Source organism: Neolamprologus multifasciatus, chromosome 3, assembly GCF_963576455.1.
Source record: "Neolamprologus multifasciatus chromosome 3, fNeoMul1.2, whole genome shotgun sequence".
In the NCBI taxonomy this organism is placed as follows: domain Eukaryota; kingdom Metazoa; phylum Chordata; class Actinopteri; order Cichliformes; family Cichlidae; genus Neolamprologus; species Neolamprologus multifasciatus.
Genome location: NC_140441.1, coordinates 31,365,368 through 31,388,884, shown reverse-complemented (window position 1 = coordinate 31,388,884; position 23,517 = coordinate 31,365,368). Strand labels below are relative to the sequence as shown.

Genomic DNA, 23,517 nt, shown 5'->3' with positions numbered 1-23,517 from the left:
GAGATCTTGCGTGGAGCCCCAGATCGAGGGAGATTATCAGTGGTCTTGTATGTCTTCCATTTTCTGATGATTGCTCCCACAGTTGATTTTTTCACACCAAGCTGCTTGCCTATTGTAGATTCACTCTTCCCAGTCTGGTGCAGGTCTACAATTCTTTTCCTGGTGTCCTTCGAAAGCTCTTTGGTCTTGGCCATGGCGGAGTTTGGAGTCTGACTGGTTGAGGCTGTGGACAGGTGTCTTTTATACAGATGATGAGGTCAAACAGGTGCCATTCATACAGGTAACAAGTGGGGGACAGAAAAGCTTCTTACAGAAGACGTTACAGGTCTGTGAGAGCCAGGGATTTTCCTTGTTTGAGGTGACCAAATACTTATTTTCCACCCTGATTTACGAATAAATTCTTTACAAATCCTACCATGTGAATTCATGGATTTTTTTTTCACATTCTGTCTCTCACAGTTGAAGTGTACCTCTGGTGCAAATTACTGACCTATATATACACACACACAAAAATACATACATATATATGTATGTATGTATGTATATGTAGAGAAAGAGAGCGAGAGAGAGAGCGAGATCTATGTATATTGTGTGTGTGTATATGTGTTTATATATTTAGAAAAGTGATACATTTTTATCTAGAAAGAAATATAACCTTTTAAATTTTAATTTCTACAGATGTTTTAGCAGAATAATAGTGTTGGTGTTGTTTATTCAGCACTGAGTTTTTTCTGTAAGTTTCCAACACGTTTTGTACTGTGATGTGGTCTGTGATAGTTGTGTGTTAGGGAATAATCTTCAGAGAGACACTGATAAGAAAACATCAGCCTGAAATATTTAAAGTATCCAGAAGAACTGATAAATAAAGCTGGCTCAGTTTACCCTTTCTGACTTAGAGTCCTGCATTTGGGTCCTAATCCTGCCTGCCACACAGCACTACCTGACAGATAATGCCTTTACAATTCATAATAACATGACATAAAAAATAATTTGCGTTACTTTTATTTAAAAGTAATGAAACCATAGTAGCATGAGATAAGATGAGATGAGATAGCCTTTATTTGTCAGTTGCAGGTCTTTTGCCCACAACCGAGATGACAGACCTTGCCGACCGTACATACAATACACAAACATCACATTGGGGAGACAGGTCAGGCTAGGTAGCGAGGGAAAAAAACATCGAAATGTGTAACACAAAAGGATAATACAGGAATGCACAGATATCAACACACCATAGCACAATAAACACAGACAAGCAACATGGGAAAGAGTTCCAGTGTGTACATCTGATCTGGGACCGCTGCAATCTTTCGACTGCGCCTCCAACTGACCCGATGTCCACATCAGAGGGGAGGTAAGCGTTGGAGGTGGCGTTGGATCCGGGGTAGGGAGGGTGATGCGTCGGTGAGTGCTTATCAGTATCAGTATATGTACGTATGTGTGTGCGTGTCCATAGTTCAGCTGAGACAGCGTCCTTCGCCCTGCCAGGCTAAGTAAACAATCTTCCAGCCAACCCAGGTGGCCTTGCATGGAATGGGAAGGAGCAGACTAAACACAGTCGTTATCAGGGAGTTTTGTTCAGCTCCGGCCTTGCAGCTGGCGCCGAAGGGGTGATGTTATTTTTTACTTTAGTGCGAACAGCTCATATGAATTTCAAAGCAGTTCTACAGTCCAACACTGGTCTCTCAATCTCCCGTTGGAGAGCCGCGAGCGTCGCCATACTTGCGTTCTGTGATGTTGTCATTTCTTGTGCTCAAAGAGCCGATTTCTGAGAACTCACGGCAGTGTGCCTTCCCGAGATGTCATCCAATTTTGTGCCCAGAGATGTTATTCCAGGCTAGCCCTTCCGAGATGTATCCAGTCTGCAGTCAGAGATCTTAGCATGACAGTTGTACAGAAGCTCCCTTCTTCTGCTGTATAAACTGCACATGTTTTGCATAATCCTCTACTCCCACATCAAATCTACAAAACATAAATCAGTGCTACAGTATATATATATATGAAAGGCATGTTGGTCATCTGAGAAAACCAAGCAGCAAAGCTTACATACTTACTAAACTAAAGTAGCTGCAGCACACGAAAAACAGTAATCCCTTTCAATTTAACCCTTCATTCTCACACGATGCTTCCTGGTAGTTTTTTTTTTTTTTTGAAATGAAATGTTTTATGAATGGAAATTCTCTTTTTAGCCCCACGATATTTTTTTTTTCCAACACACTTACGGGGAACCTTATAACTCTTTTTGGATTTAAAGGGACATTTTGAGTAGAGCTGAGGAACAGTTAAGGTTTTAGGACATCGTGTTCCAGGAAATGCGTCAATTCCCTCGGTTGTGTGAAGTTCTCCCAAAGTCTTGGTCTCCAGATATTTGTGGTGGTCATCTCTGTTCTCACCCCAGTGTGCTCCTGCCAGCCACTTCTTCTGACTGCGACTGTAGCAGCAGAAGGCTGACCAGAGCACTGAAGGAATATTTATCTTGTTGTTATTCAGTAAGCTACTGTCAGTACTCACACTGTCACTAGGTTTTGCTCCAATTACTACAAAGCCTTCTGCTCTGTTGTTGTTGTTAATGCAGTTTTCATCCAGAAATTTTTTGACACAGAGCTCCATTTTTTTCCATTTTCCACGATTGAACCTTTTGTTTTGCGGAACAACGTTAGTCAGGGTAAAGGTAGATTTTTTCTCAGTGAAATCATATGCATAAGAGTTTGGAAATAAATGTCCTCTGTCAAACCCTTGCTGGTTGTAGGGGTTGTAATCAGTGTCTCCAGCCTGGTGTTCATAGTTGATGTTCTTGTCTGCTTGTCTCATATTGTCAACATCAGTTGGGTCTTCAAGCTTTAAAAACAGAAAAAAGAGTTGTTTAGTCAGCCATGCATGGCTGCTGGAAAAGGACTAAATAAACATTTTATAACAGGTTGTATAAAATTGTATAATCTAAACACAATATAGGTCAACTTAGGGTGTAAGCTGTACAAATTTTAATTGATTTTATAGTCCTATTTTCAAAGCAAACCTTAGTCTACAAGACTGCTGTTACATAGGAAATATACTAAACAATGCTCTGTCAGCGGTTGCAGTGTGGATGAGGAAAGGAGGACCCAAACGCTGGACTCACAGGTAGGTGAAAGCTGGTGTTGATTGCAGATGAAATGAAATGAAAAAAAACTAGAAATGGCTGGTTGACAGACTGATTGAATGACCAAAGCATAAGGTGTTAACCTAACATCAACAATGACACGACCAAGAACCGATGTGAACTGAGGGTTTAAATACAGGGACTGATGAGGATGATAATGAGAGATATAATGAAACCGGAACATGAGGAAAAACAAACAGTGAGCACCAACTGAAAATACTGGGTGAACACCCAGGAACCCTGACATGCTCAGTTACATTGTCATGGGAAATTTATGTAGAGATCTAAGTAAATCATAAACAGGATCACTGAATAAGTGAAAGTTATTGTTAGCAAAAGCAGCTGATGCTACAGTGTACTGCTGTAGTGCTAACTACAGCAGTACACTGCTGTAGTTAGCACTGTGGAGCCTCAGCTATGATTTAAGTGGTTAACTAAGATTCACAGTAATAAATATATTTTATCTCATGTAGCACTACAGTGTCAACATGTTTTGTTACAGCTAAAAAAGATGTATTAAAACTGACACCTGTGGTTCAATCATCCATGGGTGGCTGGGTCTTCCAGCTACGCTCCCTCTGAACTTTGCAGCAGAAAAAACTGGAATCTTGTTGTGGGTGTCGTACAGCGTCACAAATGTTCTGGTGTCGTCAAAAGTCTGGCAAATCAGTTTGTATCTGTTCTGGTCCAGGATATTCCCTCCCTCCAAAATTCCCATGATTTTTGGCGGAGTTTGATCAAGAAAAAACTCCTCGCAGTCTTCCACTGATGTCACCACTTTAGTTTCAGTGGGAATGGTGGACAGAAGGAGGAGAGTAGCGAGAGGAAGGAGGTGCTGCATCATCAATGATATCAACAGTGAGCCCTGTGTCATCGGGTTAGAGAAAAAACAAAGACAGATATTACATTAAACATACTTCCTCATTCCCTGATATATACATATACATTCATAATAACCCATAAGAGTCCGGACCTATTTTTACAGTCAGGAAAACTGTGGGAGAGTCAATGTTCAAACTTTAATAGAAACTTCCCTCAATGTGTAAAGGAGCAGTATCACCTGTGTGACTGTTGGTTCTTAGGATGAAGGTTTCAAATTATGAGCTAAGTTTATGTCCAAGTGCCTATTCTAGGATTCCAGTGTCGTTGAGGTGAATTCTTTTTATCACAGAGAGAGAATCTGATAGCTTTTGTTTTTGAGATATTAATAAAAGCTTTTAGAGTTCATCCAAGGTCAACCAGCTCCTCTCTTTACTGTGAAAAGGTTGCAAAACATAAACCAGTACAGGATATTATTTTTTATCATGACCACATTCTTAAAAGGCACAAAAAATAGGTTAATATATAATATTTAAAATAAACTATGCATTCTGTGAACACTGAACCCCACCCACTGTTCACACTTTCTGTTTACAAAGGAAGCACAGTCAGAAGTCAGTTGGATTAAACTGACAGAAACTCAAGCAGTTTTTCATCATCTACAGGAAAACACAAAGTGAGCCAGACAATAACTAAAACATAATTCAATAAGGCTTTTAGATATTCTGAGTTGCTTCAAAACAGTCGTTCTCAGCTTTTCGCATTTAAATATCACCACTGCACAAACAGCACACTCTTAGACAGAATTTCCTGTTTCATCTTATGTTTGTTTTTGTTTGTTTTTTGCTGACAAGAGATAGGAGTAGGACTGTAGGTAACATACTGAAACATACATGTGCCACCTGTTCTCAGAGGTGATGAATACATTTTACAAAACACAGGTGAAGATATTCACAGAGAAGAAAGAAAGCTAACCTTCAAAGTAAAACAGGAAAGCTGAATCAGGAATCCAGAACTTTGAAACTTGAAACACCAGAACAAGAAAACCGAACAGAGACTGAAGCTTGACTATATTCAGTTAGAATCCTTTTCAATCACCCAAATTACAAATTAAAAGATGAATAAAGTAGGGATAAGTGGAGAAGTTCTTACCACCGATGATCTATGAAAACCAGCAAAATGACCTTGTAACAGGTTCATACAGCAGAGGAAACAAGACAGCTGGTGAGGACCTGGACATATAAACTGAGCTAAAGAGGAAGTGTAGTTTTGGTGTTCCTCATTATAGAAACGCTTCGTAAATTTTCTCAGAACCCAACCAAATATGTTTTACATGCATCATTTTCCACATTAAAGTGACTTCACCTTTTATTTGAGTTCTTTCTAAGAAGCAAAGTGTATTTCATGAAAAAGCAATGTTAGTGCAATAAATAACACATTTTATATTAACAAAACATTAAAAAATAAATAAATCTGAAAGTGCTGCTGAGTCTGCAAGGGCTCGACTTACATGTTTTTTGTGTTTGGTTTTTTTTTACGTTTTGTGTGTTTTTTAGGTTGTTAATGCTGTTAGTACATTAGCAAGTAAAGCAAAGGATCTGTTGTTAACTTCAACTATAATAGCGTTTATTAATAAACATATTCACTGTTTTCTGAAGTAAAACTTTCGATCCTCAAAGAAAAGAAAAAAAAGACAACTTTCTCCCTTCAGCAGGTCTAACATCATTTGGTGCTCGTCTTTTCGAGAACAGTCTTCAGATGGACTTTGTTATCACAAAAACAACATGAAACCACAAAACAACAGGGACAAAAACTGAATCATCACCTCACATTTCACAATAAGAGTTCTGTTTTTTTTCTGACGAAACTATTCAAAGTGGAAGATGCTGAGGCTAAGATAAAGTTACATAAAACCTAAATTACTGTATCATTCTTCACAAGAAATTAAACCAAATTAAACTAAACGTATATCTCAAACTGTTGATTGTAACATAAAGAGGAAGGACAAATTAATGGAAAACCTGAAGCCTTCTCTTCGACAATGATCAGTCAAGTCTGTCTACAGTTTTATTTTGTGTTGTGTGTTTTGGTGAAATAAATAAATAAATAGCTTAAACTCAAATACAACACAACATAATACAACAAATACAACATACAGTAACTATAACTGTACAAAGGCATACAAAAAGAGCAGTTACACAATAACTTTATGTGCATTATTTACACAATAACATTGTTTATTTTTTTAAATGTCACTTTTATCATGATTCTCCTATTCTAATTACTTTTGGGGTTTAAAGTAAGAACTTGAATAGTAGCTCCTCGTATTCGTTGTGTTAAAGAAAGGTGATTCATTGCAGTCTAAATTTGGACAAATGTGTCAACACATCCAGCCTCACGAACATGTAGGCCTCATGTTTCAGGTCGTCTTAATAATCCCTTTTTTGAATGTCTGCTCCTGGTACTGACTGAAATTACACTGTATTAAAAAAAAATTCAAAACCAAATAAGAAAAAAAAACTAATAAAAAGTATAAAACAGGATTTTAAAAAATGAGAAAACTTGACTTGCCATGACTTACAACAACTAAGAATACAAAGGTTACATGAGCAATAATCTTACTTGGAATTTGAGCAGTTTAATGATTAGAAATGAATGTTTTTAACCTTGAAGATCAAATCTGACTGACTCAAATTAGTCAGATTTGAATGCATCTCACTATAGTGAAAGCTTTTATGCAACACATAGTTGAATGTGTGACATGGGTAAGTTTACATCTTGGGATTTTTATTATTATCACTGTTGTTGTTTTTGTTACGATCCCCTCTCCTAGGGAGACGTAACATACACGAGCCCTCACACAAGAAACTGAGTAAAACAGAAAACCGACAGGGCTTTTTCAACAGACCACTTTACATGAAGGCATTAACACAGACAATAGTAAAAGCTAAGAGTTAACTGAGGCAAGCTATGTTACTGCAATAAATAACACATCATTTTATATTTAAAAAAACATTAAATAATTAGAAAAAAAAACTAATAAAAAGTATAAAACAGGATTTTAAAAAATGAGAAAACTTGACTTGCCATGACTTTGTAGAGGAATTTCTTTCACTAAGGTAATAATCACATTATTTCATTGTTTTAACATGTCTGACACTCATACTTAAGACAAATGGTAGGGGGTGTAGTAAGGATGTTGGGGAAACAGGAACTCCAGAGGACCAGTCTTTTGTCTCTTGAGGACTCTGGGAAGTAGCAAGGGAGTGTGAACCTTAAGGTGTGAAACAGCTGTGTACTGCCTTTTGTTCCTGGAGAAGGTATTTAACTGAGAGGTTGACTTTGGCTCAGAGAGAACTCTGCTGACCGTCGGTCCCGCGGCCATGGAGAGCTCCACAAGCTTGGTTGTCTGTTCTTTGTGTGCATGAATTAAAAAAATGTTAGCTACCGCTCACCGCTCGTCTGCAGGCTTTATTTAAGTGGAAAACTTCCACAACAAAATGGCGCTGCGAGCAGGGTGGTCCGTGTGGTCGCTGAACAACGTTTCCGTGGACGGGCTGATCACCCCTGAGGGAAAAGGTACCTTTGTCCTACCAGCTGTTGAAGCGAAGGAAATGGAGGAGTCACGGAGCTGTGTGTTTCAGTCACCACCGAGATCATCGATTTTGAGGGGACTTCTGCAGATGGGTGAGTTGTAGCTAACTTGTATACAGTCATGGAGAGTTTTTTGTCTGGCCGAGGGGGGGAACGCTGGCCGACCCCGGAGTTCGAGTCTCCGGGAGGAAAACCTGGTGGTTTGAGGCCCCAGGCTTGTGTTGGGTACGGCTCATCACAAGGACAGTGGCTCGCGCACGTTGTTGGGGAGAAGCCGGCCCAGACCTGTGTTCGGTCCAAGTACGTCACAGGAACGGCGGTTCGGGTACACTGTCGGAATCCATTTCCGTGTACTATATTGCACGGAGTGGCGGTGTTCGTTCCTTGGTCCGTAGAAGGCAAGGGCCTCACGGGGGACGCCTCGTGTAGTAAAATGGGATCTAGATCCAGTAGATCGGCAGACGTTCCACCAGGCGGCCAGAGACAAAACTCAATACGTGACTGTGGTAAGAATTGAGTAAATGTGTGGTGTGTAAGACTGCAGAGAATGGTTGTGTGGGAAACGTTGATGTGTGTGTAAAAAAAAAAACAGTGAGAAACGGGGTTACAAAATGTTGAAAATGGGGAACAAAAACAAGAAAAAAAAAGAGAGGAGTGTAGAAATGTGTGTAAAAGTTGTTTTCAACTAGTGGGAGAAAGTGGTACTGCAGGCCACCAGCTCCCCTAGGGTGGACACACACAAAATTAGCAAAATTGTTGATAAAAATAAGCAAAATAGGAAGAGGGTTTGGTGTTTTTCAACGTAGAACAACTACAATCTCTCTGGGTTTTTAAGAAAGGGGAATTCAGAACCAGAGAGGGGAGATGTGTTGTTTTAAGCAATGAGAAGAATGATCAAAATGTCTCAGTGTGTCACTTGCAGGTGAAGAACAGACCTGGATCAATTTTCCACGTGCAGCAGTCGGAAGAAAATTATAGGTTAACACCATTAGAAACACTCAAGCCAAGCTTTGACTAAATTGTTTTACAGCTTAACTTCCATGTGTTTGTCACCCTGAGAACACAAGCTCCAAGAATCTCTCCCTGAAGACAAGAAATGCAGTTCCAGAACAACGAGATGGATCTCGAGAGCTCACAGCAGCATCCTGAGCAGTGAAGAAAAGGTCCAGCAGCAGCAGCTGTGCAAGACAGCGACAGCAAGGAGAAAAATGGCATCATCATGACTGGATGGATGGATGTGCATTTCCAACGAGCTGCACCTTCACTGTGTGTGAATGGACTTTTGAAAAGACTGCTTGAGTTGGACATTTGCCACTTTCGGCGCAAAAATGGCAAAAATGAGACAGTGGAAAACACAGGACAAAGCTGAAAGACAACTGACTCTCACTGGACTGCTGCAAGGGGGGGAGATGAGATGAGACCACAGTCAAAGGAGAAGGGGACAACATGGAGGAATGCTGTTGTAGTGTGGGAATAAAATTTGGGTTTAGGAAACTGGGAAGAAAAACGACTGCCTTGCGTGGAGAATTGAAAAGTGTCTGGAGCACCGCAAAGAGGAGAGGTACACAAAAAATAACACAAACAGAAAAATGCATTAATCCTACTAACACAAACACACAGGCAATGAAGCTCATGAAGACCAAATAGCATTTTAAACATTTCTGTTACCATCATCTTGTCCAGTTAGCTTAGTAGGTTAAGAAGTGATACATAGACTAGTGAACTAGTATTATTTTTGGGGAAGGATGATTGAATCAGCGGTGAACAGAATGCTGCGGGAGGGTCAGATGAGTGGGGACTAATAGATTATTGAGTTTCTGGTTTCTGATGTGTGAGGGAGGTCTTATCATGACACACATCTGGGTACATGGGGAAAACAAAAACTCATTTTCTAGTAGAATATTGTCGTTGTGTGAGGTGTGTGACTGGTGGATGAAAGTTTTGGGGATTTACTGATAGTTTTTCCTTTGGTACCACCTTGAACCTGCCAATTAGTTTTGTTTTGATCTATCATTCTAAGGGAGTATGCTTAGACAACTTCTAAAAGAGGCCTTCATATTTTTTGACTTTTAACAGTGCACTGAGATTTTTGTTTGGCAATTTTCTCTTTTTCAAGCAGGCCTGCAAGATCGGAATCGAAAGCGCTACACAACATGTTGATCAATCGCAAGTGAGCTTCTCCAAAATTAAAATGGGCTCAGGAGAAAGCCACTTATTTGGGACAATCAGAAAACAAGTCCCTGTCAAAAAGGATTCAGCGAGGTAATCCAGTCTAAATTCTTTTTTTTTTCCTTTTTGAAATGACGCCATTGCTGGCAGTAGAAACTTATTGCGACACAAGAGGTTCTGCTATCAGCAATAAACACGGGGATTGACTGGACTGACAAAAACTTGACTGACTTGACACCAATATGCAAGATTGCACCTCCACCCAGAGAGACAAAAGGGTGGATGTATATATGTATGTTTCTTTTACAGGAGCAGAAAGGTGACAGCAACATCCTGGGTTGCATGGGCTTTTGAGCTGTGCTGACTTAACCTTTTAATTACCTCTTTCTGTGTCTTTGTGAATTTACCAGGGGTGTGTTATTCATGACCTTGTATTGTTTACAGTGCAGAGGTCACTGTGAGAAAGTGTGCATACAGACGCGCTGCGCTAACATCTATATCACTTTTTCCACAGCAGAGAGCATAATCATATGATCTAATCACATGATTTACAGCAGGACACACCACTGGCTAATGTTTTTTCTTACAACAGGGCCTGAAGTGAAGCTACTTCAGGGGAGAAGCCCTGAGAATTTTTAAGAGACAACGCACAACTTTATTGTGCATGTCTAATTGTGTTAAGCTGACAGAGGGCAAAAGAGGGTTTTTTCCGGGGAAGTTTTCATTTTTAAATTGCAGGAACCGTGACATGAGGGATATGGAAGGATTGACTGAGGCGCAGATGCAGACCATGCCTGGGAGACAACGCTTCAAGAGGACCACTGAGAAGCAGGGACCATCTGCAGGACAACAGACAAACGACAGTGGAGTGCACCACTGGGCTTCCAAAGGATTATCACAAGGAGATTTTGAACAGCAAAATCTTAAAAATAAAATGAAAGAGTTTCGACGTTGACGCTGAGGAAGACAACCTTTCCTCTGTATCATTGTTGTTTCCATTTACATGTGAGAGCTTAGATTGTGGGGAAGATTAAAGATGAACAAAGGGTGGTGGGAGAACAGTGAAGTGAGGATACACAGTGGGAAACTCCTTTAAGTGTACAATAATGTTGATGTGATATACAGAATGTCAGGAAAGAAATTCTGGTTTTAATGTGATTCTTGATTTTAGAATCAAAGGGTGGGATTGTAGAGGAATTTCTTTCACTAAGGTATTAATCACATTATTTCATTGTATTAACATGTCTGACACTCATACTTAAGACAAATGGTAGGGGGTGTAGCAAGGATGTTGGGGAAACAGGAACTCCAGAGGACCAGTCTTTTGTCTCTTGAGGACTCTGGGAAGTAGCAAGGGAGTGTGAACCTTAAGGTGTGAAACAGCTGTGTACTGCCTTTTGTTCCTGGAGAAGGTATTTAACTGAGAGGTTGACTTTGGCTCAGGAAGAACTCTGCTGACCGTCTGTCCCGCGGCCATGGAGGGCTCCACAAGCTTGTTTGTATGTTGTGTGCATGAATTAAAAGAATGTTAGCTACCGCTCGTCTGCAGGCTTTATTTAAGTGGAAAACTTCCACAACAACTTACAACAACTAAGGATACAAAGGTTACATGAGCAATAATCTTACTTGGAATTTGAGCAGTTTAATGATTAGAAATGAATGTTTTTAACCTTGAAGATCAAATCTGACTGACTCAAATTAGTCAGATTTGAATGCATCTCACTATAGTGAAAGCTTTTATGCAACACATAGTTGAATGTGTGACATGGGTAAGTTTACATCTTGGGATTTTTATTATTATCACTGTTGTTGTTTTTGTTACGATCCCCTCTCCTAGGGAGACGTAACATACACGAGCCCTCACACAAGAAACTGAGTAAAACAGAAAACCGACAGGGCTTTTTCAACAGACCACTTTACATGAAGGCATTAACACAGACAATAGTAAAAGCTAAGAGTTAACTGAGGCAAGCTATGTTACTGCAATAAATAACACATCATTTTATATTTAAAAAAACATTAAATAATTAATGAGTATATTTATAATATAATATAACACAGCTCATGAAAGGTATTACATTCATATAGATGCTAATCTGAAAGTGCTGCTGAGTCTGCAAGTGCTCGACTTACATGTTTTTTGTGTTTGGTTTTTTTTGACGTTTTGTGTGTTTTTTAGGTTGTTAATGCTGTTAGTACATTAGCAAGTAAAGCAAAGGATCTGTTGTTAACTTCAACTATAATAGCGTTTATTAATAAACATATTCACTGTTTTCTGAAGTAAAACTTTCGATCCTCAAAGAAAAGAAAAAAAAAGACAACTTTCTCCCTTCAGCAGGTCTAACATCATTTGGTGCTCGTCTTTTCGAGAACAGTCTTCAGATGGACTTTGTTATCACAAAAACAACATGAAACCACAAAACAACAGGGACAAAAACTGAATCATCACCTCACATTTCACAATAAGAGTTCTGTTTTTTTTCTGACGAAACTATTCAAAGTGGAAGATGCTGAGGCTAAGATAAAGTTACATAAAACCTAAATTACTGTATCATTCTTCACAAGAAATTAAACCAAATTAAACTAAACGTATATCTCAAACTGTTGATTGTAACATAAAGAGGAAGGACAAATTCATGGAAAACCTGAAGCCTTCTCTTCGACAATGATCAGTCAAGTCTGTCTACAGTTTTATTTTGCGTTGTGTGTTTTGGTGAAATAAATAAATAAATAGCTTAAACTCAAATACAACACAACATAATACAACAAATACAAGATACAGTAACTATAACTGTACAAAGGCATACAAAAAGAGCAGTTACACAGTAACTTTATGTGTATTATTTACACAATAACATTGTTTATTTTTTTAAATGTCACTTTTATCATGATTCTCCTATTCTAATTACTTTTGGGGTTTAAAGTAAGAACTTGAATAGTAGCTCCTCGTATTCGTTGTGTTAAAGAAAGGTGATTCATTGCAGTCTAAATTTGGACAAATGTGTCAACACATCCAGCCTCACGAACATGTAGGCCTCATGTTTCAGGTCGTCTTAATAATCCCTTTTTTGAATGTCTGCTCCTGGTACTGACTGAAATTACACTGTATTAAAAAAAAATTCAAAACCAAATAAGAAAAAAAAACTAATAAAAAGTATAAAACAGGATTTTAAAAAATGAGAAAACTTGACTTGCCATGACTTACAACAACTAAGAATACAAAGGTTACATGAGCAATAATCTTACTTGGAATTTGAGCAGTTTAATGATTAGAAATGAATGTTTTTAACCTTGAAGATCAAATCTGACTGATTCAGATTATAAATTAAATGCATCTCACTATAGCGAAAGCTTTTATACAACACATAGTTGAATGTGTAACATGGGTAAGTTTACTTCTTGGGATTTTTATTATTGTTGTTGTTGTTACAATCCCCTCTCCTAGGGAACAGGGACGCGTAACATACACGAGCCCTCACACAGGAAACTGAGTAAAATAGAAAACTGACAGGGCTGCTTCAACAGACCACTTTACACGTAAGACATTAACACAGACAATAGTGAAAGCTAAGAGTTAACTGAGGCAAGCTAGCATCACAAAACTCAAATCAAGTTATGTTCAACCAGGCACCGAGTTTAACAAATAAAATTCAATGCTATGAACAGAGTTGAGCGAGCAAAGTTCAAAGAGGGAGGCAAGAAGGAAGCATGTTCAGTCCTAAGCAGCAGACACAGGGTGGTCGTGTCCAAATTCATGGGCTGCATCCTCCTGAGGCCGCATTTGTAGACCGATTACGTCACAGCGACGCGCCGAAGGCTGTCCAAATTCGTAGACTCCTCCGAATGCAGCCGACAAATGCGTCCTCCTTTTCCCCGAATTTGAAGGATGGGTCGGGTGTGTCCTTTGTGGCCTACCATATCCCAGAATTCATAGCGCGGCCCAGCCAAACTCCAGTTTCCATTAATGGTGGCCGCTACTAAGTTTTAAAATTACTCTTACTGATCTTTCTGGGTCACAAAATAAACTTTTAACATATTTTCAGGCGAGAAAGTAGCTGTGTAAACATCAAATATCTGCTCGGTTTATCAAGATATTGCATATTTGCAAAAGTGCTTCGACGTTTTCGGAGACGTCTGCTACCCACCAGCTCGATAGTAAGCCGGGAGTTTGAGGGTCACTGAAGCCACCGAGAACGGCACAACATCATTTTCAGATCACCGCGGAGTTTCGCTACTCGGGTTAAACGTAATATATAAGTCACTTAGACAACCTAAAAATGTTATTGTTGGGCTTTTTTCAGTGTTTTGTTTGTTTGTGAGTAAATCGGTTTGGCTGAGATTAAAGTTATTAGATTAGATTAGATAAAATAAAACTGTATTAATCCCATGTGTGGGTTCCTCCTTGGTTTTTACGCCGCTGACTAAATGTCAAACAGAAAACCGATTAAACAGAAGTGTGAGACGGTCGAGAATTTACGCCAGTGTCCTGTTATATTTTAGATAGCAAGGAACAGACGGCCGAGTTTATTAAACTCCACCGAGACAGCGGTGACGCTAATCAGAAGGCTAGACCGTCCAATTTCACAGCCGTTTACTTCCGGCCTACCCGACCTTCTGAGGACCCGGCCCACGTAGACCGCGAAGGCCGGGTCCTCAGGAGGATGCAGCCCATGAATTTGGACACGACAGGTGAAAGATCTCCAACCTTTTGTAGCCACAGGTGCGTACAATCAACCACTCATTGCTTCCTGGAGCACCACAGGATCCCAGGCAGTCAATTGTCTATGGCTGTGTCCCAATTCAGGGTCTGCACGCTTGAAGTACGCATTTTAAGTGTGATTACGTCACCGCCATGCGACCACGGCTGTCCCAATTCGAAGTGTACTTCAAATGCATACTCCAAATGCGCCGTCGATTCCTCCAAATATCAAGCGTGGTCCGGTACACGCTTCGTGGTCCCATATATCCCACAATTCATAGCGCGGCGGTGGGTGTGGATAATTTTGCCGCAAAATACGGCAGAAGGGAGCGGCCGAAGAGTGAACTGTCAAAAGTAAGCACTGAATATGACGTCACTTATTTATGTGCGAATGTTTAATAACGAAGGCAATATATATATATATTTATATATATATATATATATATATATATATATATATATATATATAATCTGACAATACTATAATATTGGTCATATTATATTTACATTACCACAGTGAGATGATTTTAGTCTCATGAACAACATTAGCTAATTGTTATTTACTAACTAATCTTAAAATGACTGTTCAGTACAGAAATGAAGCCCAACAATCATGTTTTATAGTCCTGTGGTCTCAGCCTCGATACTCAACTAATCACAGTGACGCTGCGTGCAGACCCTGAATTGGGACACAACCATCGAGCAGGGTTGCACATAAGTGGTCCGGAGGTGCGCATGCGCTGTCAAAATAAAAGACGCACACCAGATAAGAAGTTGCAGTGCGTGTTTGCGTACATATAAAAGGCACTGTTTTTGTTCGCTAGAGAGGGATTTTCACGGCACATTCTGCACCACATCTCTGTGCGTTCATCGTTTGTTTGATGCCAGCTCACCTCCTGCAACACTTTTCCGAGAATACGCGCTTCTTTTGCGGTTTGGGCTTCTTCTGACATTTCTTTGGAGGTGGAGGAACACCAAAGTAATTGCTTAAAGGAGCTTCTTCGAAAACTTTAAGAGTTCTAAACAAACGTCTGTCCTCCTCCAGAAAATCTTATGTATGCAAACGCGCATTGCAACTTCTTATCTGGTGCGCGTCTTTTATTTTGACAGCGCACGCAGACCTGCGGGCCACTTATGTGCACCGCTGTCTATGAGGGTTGACACACTGCAATCTGCATACAGGAGGGTGGGCACGGGTCTCCAGCTAGCCAATCGTCAGTGAGTCCTGGCACTATTGGATTTGCTTGAAGAGAAAAGCGGTCTCACTCCCTCCGAGGCCTAGGGCCATAACAATTATTATTATTGTTATTATTATCATCATCATCATCCAGGTTTGAATGGTGATTACCTAAAAAATGAGTGAGCACTGAGAGCACTTTCTTTTTGTTGCCTGTCAACAGTGTAAACGTGCTGTGATACCCTGAGTTACAGGCAGAGGGCTTCATCGTACACTGAAAATTATTTTAAATTATTCCTGAAAAGTTAGTTTTGAACAGACATTGGGCTGCAAATCAAGGCAGCATCAATGTCACTTAATAGTCATTCACACATTTATTCTCAGTCCTTTTTGATTTCCTTTAAAAAAATACTTCACCCAGATTTAAAATGATGCCTTTTTTAAAGTGTATTTTCCTACAGAAAACACAAAATGCACTATTTGATGCTCCAGTTGTCATTTATTAGAACCATATTAATGTGTTAAATGGTTTACAAAGCACTATAGAGGGTAGTTACAGTCATATAGTAACAAGGACGGCATGATGATATGGTTTTCTCACCACAGCCTCACAGGAAGACAGTCCTGGGTGTGAATCCATCAGTTGCCTGGTGTTCTGTGTGGAGTTTGCATCTTCTCCCAGTGGGTTCTCCAGCTTCCACTCACAATTCAAAGATATGCTAGGTTACATGGTTATTCTCAGATCTGTCTCTCAACAGTTCTGGCAATTTGCCCATAGCTCCTCTCGCCCTATGACAGCTGGGATAGGCTCCAGCTCTAGCTCAGCTGCAAAAACTGATGGCTGGATGGTTTAAATACTTGTCTTATGAGTACATGTTTAACACCATTACATCCACAGACTCCATAGCTGTTGGTGAACGCATCATTAAACATTTTTGCTGCATAATCTTATCTCAAATGTTCCTAAATTGTTTGTTTTTTCTTTTCGATGAATTTCCAGCATTTTCAAATAAAAAGCTAAACATCATGGCTGTATAAATATAAAGATATATTTCAATATATGAGGTTAATGATATCAAAGAGGTCACATCACACTCATTTTCTCTGGTTTTCTACCATTAGCTCAGCGTATGAGTACATTTGCACCCAGTGTAATAATCACAGTGTAGAAGAGTTTCACCAGAGTAGCACCAATCAGTCCAGGCACAGATACTGATGGCTGGGCTCTGACTGTAAGGAAGACAGAACAAAATAACAGAGTTGGCAGAGAAAGCACCCAAAATACAGGCAGAATAAATGGCTAAAAGGCAATAATAAAGGAAGGAAATCAAACAATACACAGTAGAATCCATTAGGTAACCGAGAGGGAAACCAAGGCAGAAATTCAGGACACAGGAGCTTAAAAGCTCTTATACTGTATATCTGTATTTCTCATATTTACCTTCTAATTAAGTATGTGTGGATAAGATGTGTGAATCAGAGCAGTACTGCACAGGCTATATAAAAGATGGATACAGCCTCAAGGTCTGTTAAACCTTCATTCTTTTAATGACCAGCAGGGGGAGACTGCTGTGACTGGAAAGAGACTTCCAGTGATATAGAAGTCTATGGGAAAGCCCTAAGCCCTCGGTTCCCTCACTCTGTGACCTCTTTAAACCTTTTTCTGTTGACTTGCTTGGCTCAGCCACGAATTTCTAGTCATAATGAATAAAATATCAAGTTCATTTAGTAAATTATGGCCTTTATTGAAGTCAGAATGAAGGATTATCCAAGACATGCTCACTTGTGAATTACTTACCAGTCATAAGTTCTTGAACAATGAATGTGCATTGGACACCTCTTCCCTTATCATGTCCAGTTCAAAGTGGTAAAGCACTCACTTGAGGTTTCATAAGAGTACTTCACTAAGTAATGGGTGGTGCAAGAATGGCTACATCCACTTTTTATACAGTTTTTTTTTTGACCATGCAATGTACATGTGGACATACTGAAAATGTGTGACTGCATTTTAAATAGTTTCAATTCAGCATTTAATACAGTGCCAAATCACAAAAACAGCTACCTAAAGGCATTTTATATTGTAAGGCAAAGACCCTACAATAATACAAAGAAAACAGCGAAAACCCCAACAATCATATGACCCCCTATGAGCAAGCACTTTGGCGACAAAACTTTCTTTTAACAGGAAGAAACATCCAGCAGAACCATGCTCAGGGAGGGGCGGCCATCTGTTGTCTGTTGCGACCATTTGGGGTGAGGGGAGGAAGACAGGACTGCCTCAATAAGGATTTTATGCTTCAGCAGTTGGAAAATAATAAAATCTTTTGAATATACGTCAATGAATCCTCAGTGACTAGTTTAAATAGGTGAAATTAGTCAGTGCATTACTGTTGGAGCACAATGAATATGTCAAAGGACAGACTGGGTGTATTTTATTGATTATGTATCTCTTCTACCACATTTCTCCTCAAAACAGATGTCTTGTTGCCTGAACCCACCTTTGCCTTTGACAGCCATCCAACTCTGTGCTGACTGTCCTTTTATTGGGTGTTCACACTTGTAGAAACCTTCATCAGATAAGGACACAGCTGAGAAAGTGAGGCTTCCTGCAGGCTGAGTACTGATTAAATGTCCGTCTTTGTAGAAGTTAGCTGAGAAATTAGAAGTCGCCCTGCTCTCTTCATCGTACTTGTAATAGCAGAGAAGTGTCACTGTTTCATCTTCTGTCACAGGAAGCGCAGGGCTTTCCAGGATCACTCCATCTGAAAATCAAACCGTGCTATGACTCCTCAGCTCTATATCAGATAAAAAGTCTAAAACATCAAATAATAAAGAGCATTACATGTGACTGTGATGTTGATAGTCTTACTGCATTCCCCTCGATCAGACTCACACCAGTATATTCCAGTGTCTGATGCATAGGTGTCCACAATAGTGCATGACGTCTGATTTGACACTCCCCAACCCGAGATACATGACTCAGCAATTTTAGAGGAGGTGTTTCTCTTCAGAGTCCAATTTCCAGAGTTGTCTGTCCCTTCACAGCTCAGCATGATCGTGTCATACCAAAAGAACTGAGATCTGTCAGGATGGATGCTCAGCATAGCAGCTGGGGATCGAAACATGAAATAAAAAGAAGAGGAAAAAAGCATCAGGCTGAGATTTGGTCCTTTTAAAACATGCAAGTCTGCAGACTTGTGGTAAGCCCCAGACACACAGGTCTAGAGACCCCATGGCAAGCATTGGTTGATAGAGAAAAACATGTTCTTCAATTCATTAAACCACCTAGTGAACGACAACCTGATTTTCAGTTATTTCAGAGCCATTGCTAAAAGTTTGATTTCCAAGCAATTTTACTTCGACTTGTACATTTCATAATATATTTCCTAACAGTGCATTAAACTGTACCCTTCCTTTCTTTTTCAGTTTAATTTCAACTCTATTGAAACTGACTTGCAGCTGTTTTTACCATGAGACATGAAGACAGGACAAAACTGCCCACAACTGCCAAGCCTGGAGGCCCTCTGGTGACCTCAAATAGGAAATAGAAAACCAGGTTTTTGAAAATGCCAGAGCACACAAACCAGAGAGGTGCTCATCTAACAAGGCAACCTGAAAACTGAAAACAATCTTCAGTGCGTATATAATATGTTCATGGTTTAGTGTTCTGATGTGTTTCCTTCATCTAACTGTTTTAATGCTCATGGACAAAAAAAAGATCATAAATCCACAAAAAATTAAGACCATATCACCGCATCATATCAATCTATTACTTGCAAGTCCATGACATCTGTGTATAAAATAATAATAACAATGATAATAATAGAAACGTCTCAAATTAAGACATGGACCAAAGTAAAGGCCACAGATGGAGTACACCTACACACTGTTTGAGGTTAATGCCAGAGGGGGTTTGGATTCTGTTACTGAGTGAACAGAGCGTTGGAAACTCTTACGTATTAAGAGACTCTGCTCTGTTTGTGTGATCTGCCACTTCATGGCTGAGTTGCTGTTGTTCCACTTCGTAATAATATCACTTTCAGTTGATCATGGAATATCTAGGAGGGAAGAAATTCCACGAATGGACTTTAGTCATACCACGCTCAGTGTTTCAGTGACCTCTTTAGAACGACCCAATCTTTTGTAAGTGTTTGTAATGGCGGACTGAAAGGGTGCTCAGTTTTATACAGCTGTGTAAATGCGACTTAAAACACCTGAATTCAAAGATTAACAGCTGTGGGCCAATACTGTCGTCCATATAATATACGATCGCTAGGGAACTGTTTTACTACTGCCAGCTTGAGTTTGTAGGGCAATGCTTCAGTTTATCCATTTAAGCTCCATGCAGGCAAATGATTACACAAAACATCATCCTGTCCCTCCTGTATATCACCAGTATGTTGAAAAACAGCAACATTTTAATCTCGTGTAGAGGCTAGAATACATTAAACAGAGTCTAATTAAAGCTGAAAATGGCAGATACAGAATGAAAACATTTGACCTCCAGGCCTTGTGTGGACCTTTTACTTTGTGGATCTGTTGTGGACCTTTTAACACCCGTCTCCTCTCTCTCTATGGACATTTCCCTCAAGAACTGAAAGAACCCCCTGTGCTTTTACCAAGACCCCTCAGTGCGTACCTTAACTCATGTGTAAATAAAGATTATAATACTTTGATACAACTCTCTATCAACTCAGCATTTGGGTCTGTTTTTGATTACTGGCCTTACAGTCCTGAAAAATATTACATCCCTACCTTCATTGTAGTAGGATTTCAGAAATGTAGAGCAATTTTAACCCTCACATGCACACACTCACACATACACACAAACACACACACTCACACAAACATAGAGTGCATAATTAGTTTTATTTCTTAAACTATTTACTCTGTTGAGTTATACATTTGATAATATATTTCCTAACAGTGCATTAAACTGTACCCTTCCCTTCTTTTTCAGTTCAATTTCAACTCTATTGAAACTGGCTTGCAGCTGTTTTTAGTATGAGACATGAAGACAGGACAAAACTGCCCACAACTGCCGAGCCTGGAGGCCCTCTGGTGACCTCAAACAGGAAAAAGAAAACCAGGTTTTTGAAAATGTCACAGCACACAAACCAGAGAGGTGCTCATCTAACAAGGCAACCTAAACACTGAAAACAATCTTCAGTGCGTATATAATATGTTCATGGTTTAGTGTTCTGATGTGTTTCCTTCTCCTAACTGTTTTAACCTGAAACCTGAAAACAATCTTTGGTGTATCTATAACGTGTTCATGGCATGCCTGATGCACTGGGATCCAGATACACTTGAGTCCTAATTATAGTCAATTCAGTTAAGTCCAGACAAAATCTTCAAGATTACTCCATCAAAGTAACAATTGATATTGATGTCTCTAATAATAAGAAAAATTCATGATCTCTAGAAGATGACTGTACTTCAACAGAGTGCAACAAAGCTGCCTCTCTATGCTGAGACCGTTGAAGTCCTGTGTCGATGAGCAGACATTTCTTCTCCAGTTTCCTTCATCTAACAAGTTTACTGTTTGTGAACAAAACAATAACCAGAAATCCACATGAAAGTGAACAGCAAATCTCCACATCACATCATTCTGTTGTCGAGCTAGTGGCAGAAAATAAAAATAAAAAAATTAATGAATAAACCTCTATTTGGAAAAAGGTTTTGTATTTAAGCCAAATCATCTAAAAATTTAAAATGTTCCAAAAAACAAACACACAAAAAAATGTCCAGAACTTTATTTTTTCTTGGTCTCAGAAGGATTTTCACAACAACACCCTTGTGATGCTTGATAATATAGAGACCCTACGATATTACTAAGTGAATACCAAATACCTTAAAATCTCCTTTGAGCAAGTACTTTAAGGATAAAGTGGGAAGAAAGAAGTCCCTTTTACAAGAGACAATATAACTCAAAGGGTGTTAAAATATATAATTATGTCGTTTTCACAATATACATAATGAATAGTGATTTTATCTTGGCATTGGTACCATTGTTGGCAGATCACAGAGAGTCCCTGCAGGTTGCAAAAGAGGAACTAACTGGACTTTTTCCACTGCTGATATGTTGACATGTTGCAGTAGGAAAACCATTCGTGTACTTTGCCAGCTTGGGTTTGTAGTGCGATGCTTCTGTTTAACAATTTAAGCTCACAGCACAGTAAAATTATCATGCAAAACATCATTCTGTCCATGCAATATATCACGAGTACGTCTGAAAACAGCAACGTGAAAGTAAGTAAATGAAAGTGAAATTAAAAAACAGCAAATCACATTTTTAGCTTGTGAAGAGCCGAACATAAATCAAAACCTAATAACTCTGGAAAAAATGGGAGAAATTTAAAGCAGAATGTGTGAGGAAGCAGCCTCTCATCAAGTTGTACTTTGTAGGACAAAGAAGTAATCGTATTTTCTTTTAGATCTTTGGAGAAACATACACCTAATAAAACCTTCAAATGTCCTGCGAGCTCAGGAATTATTTCAATTACAGCTGAATTGCAGCAAAAAAAAATTCTGGCACAACTTCACCTGCTTCCAAGGTGCATGTTGAGGATAAAAGAATTCACAAAGCAGGAACTCCAGCAACACTTGAGGGAAGAAGAACAACTTTAATAATAGACCAACGCGTTTCGGCTTGTGGATGATGACCCTGATGAAGGCCACAAGCCGAAACGCGTTGGTCTATTATTAAAGTTGTTCTTCTTCCCTCAAGTGTTGCTGGAGTTCCTGCTTTGTGAATTACAGCTGAATTAAAAACAACTAAAAAAGTAAAATTTACTCACAGATAATCAGACACGTTGAAGAGATCTCCATTGTGCTTTGGTGCTCTAGAAACTTTTCAGCAGCTCTCTGACTTGCAGGAAGTTATTAGGGTCGCACAGATGATTAGGTGTTGGTGGGCTCTGCAAAAAAAACCTCATATTCCAAATGTCAGATCAACACTGTGAGCACATGCAGGGGGCTTCTATTTTCCACCCCCTGCGGTCTCTGTCTGCAGAATACAGTGCTGTTTGATTTCCCCCTCCAAACACTTATCCTTCTCATGAATTTACACCCCCACCATTTCACACCTACCACTCTGAAGCGGATTCATGCCGTGCACTTGAGCGTGACAGGAAATGAGACACCCTTCAGTAAGTGAAAAAAGTGTAAAGTATCTTTTTTACAGTCCTTTAGAAGTTAAAGCAAGCCTATGAAATCTTCTTTAATTGAATCCCCTTTTTGTTTTCGTCAGAAGACCAAACTAATTCAATAATAATAATTTAATAATTCACAAAGACAGGGGCGCCTCCAGAATTTTTTCATACGGGGGCCACTAAAAATATTGTGGTCGTGCCTCAAAAACAGAATTTAAATTTTTATTATGTTGTTGTCAAATATAGGTTGCTTGAAAAGTATGGCAAAAAGGAGAGAGAATTATAGGTTTATATGCCTAGTTAATATCCTGCTTTTAGAGTTGATATCACTGAAAGTAGGCACGTATGAAAACCAAATAATATTTTGAAAGTCATAATAATCTGTTTTAACAATAACAAGTTCATGTTTCAGCTCATTGTAGGGTGTCTTTATCTCTCTTGTGCTCTTGTGTGTGTATGTTGGGGGGGGGGGGGGTATCATTCTGACTCACCGCTATCTTGTGTTAAGAAAAATTTACACCGAGCCAGTGAAGCTGAAGCGAATAACTGCAAATCACAGCACACTCAACAATAGCTGTCAACCTATCAGGTACATAAAGAAGCAGTGATACAGAGTCTTGTGTATTTAATTAATCCACCAAAGACTCTTTTAAGATCCACGTGTTTGACTTCATCTGTATCGACAACAGGCAACCAGTAACGATCCTACAATTCCTGAAAGCTGTGCACTGCTGCCTTCTGTTGGTGTTAACTGATAATTACACAT

The 23,517-nt window shown here is 39.3% G+C and overlaps 2 protein-coding genes across 4 annotated transcripts; both read right to left on the bottom strand.

The window, feature by feature from the left end:
• Positions 1–555: 555 nt before the first annotated feature.
• On the bottom strand, positions 556–6,921 carry LOC146522565 (endonuclease domain-containing 1 protein-like). 2 transcript variants are annotated; one of them, XM_085138493.1, is made up of 4 exons: positions 5,111–6,921; positions 4,934–4,981; positions 3,669–4,004; positions 556–2,838 (listed from the first exon to the last, which is right to left on the bottom strand). In XM_085138493.1, exons 1-4 carry the CDS (start codon positions 5,156–5,158, stop codon positions 2,116–2,118), a joined length of 1,155 nt encoding a protein of 384 aa, XP_084994619.1. In that variant the 5' UTR covers positions 5,159–6,921; the 3' UTR covers positions 556–2,115. The 2 variants fall into 2 exon arrangements, with proteins under 2 accessions (XP_084994619.1, XP_084994627.1); XM_085138501.1 differs by lacking the exon at positions 4,934–4,981 and having other exon boundaries at positions 5,111–6,018.
• A 9,155-nt stretch (positions 6,922–16,076) lies between these two features.
• Positions 16,077–22,740, bottom strand: LOC146522564 (low affinity immunoglobulin gamma Fc region receptor II-like). 2 transcript variants are annotated; one of them, XM_085138538.1, is made up of 4 exons: positions 22,398–22,740; positions 18,440–18,706; positions 18,096–18,359; positions 16,077–16,827 (listed from the first exon to the last, which is right to left on the bottom strand). In XM_085138538.1, exons 1-4 carry the CDS (start codon positions 22,426–22,428, stop codon positions 16,721–16,723), a joined length of 669 nt encoding a protein of 222 aa, XP_084994664.1. In that variant the 5' UTR covers positions 22,429–22,740; the 3' UTR covers positions 16,077–16,720. The 2 variants fall into 2 exon arrangements, with proteins under 2 accessions (XP_084994664.1, XP_084994657.1); XM_085138531.1 differs by lacking the exon at positions 22,398–22,740 and having other exon boundaries at positions 18,440–22,369.
• Between the last annotated feature and the right edge of the window lie 777 nt (positions 22,741–23,517).

Coding starts and splice junctions, on each gene's coding strand:
- LOC146522565 (XM_085138493.1), bottom strand. CDS start 5,158: ATGAACCTGTTACAAGGTCATTTTGCTGGTTTTCATAGATCATCGGTG. Junction 4,982..5,110: donor GTTTTCATAGATCATCGGTG/GTAAGAACTTCT, acceptor TGGTGTTTCAAG/TTTCAAAGTTCTGGATTCCT. Junction 2,839..3,668: donor CATGGATGATTGAACCACAG/GTGTCAGTTTTA, acceptor CTGTTTTTAAAG/CTTGAAGACCCAACTGATGT.
- LOC146522564 (XM_085138531.1), bottom strand. CDS start 18,749: ATGCTTTTTTCCTCTTCTTTTTATTTCATGTTTCGATCCCCAGCTGCT. Junction 18,360..18,439: donor TATCAACATCACAGTCACAT/GTAATGCTCTTT, acceptor TTTGATTTTCAG/ATGGAGTGATCCTGGAAAGC. Junction 16,828..18,095: donor GATGGCTGTCAAAGGCAAAG/GTGGGTTCAGGC, acceptor TCTTCCTTACAG/TCAGAGCCCAGCCATCAGTA.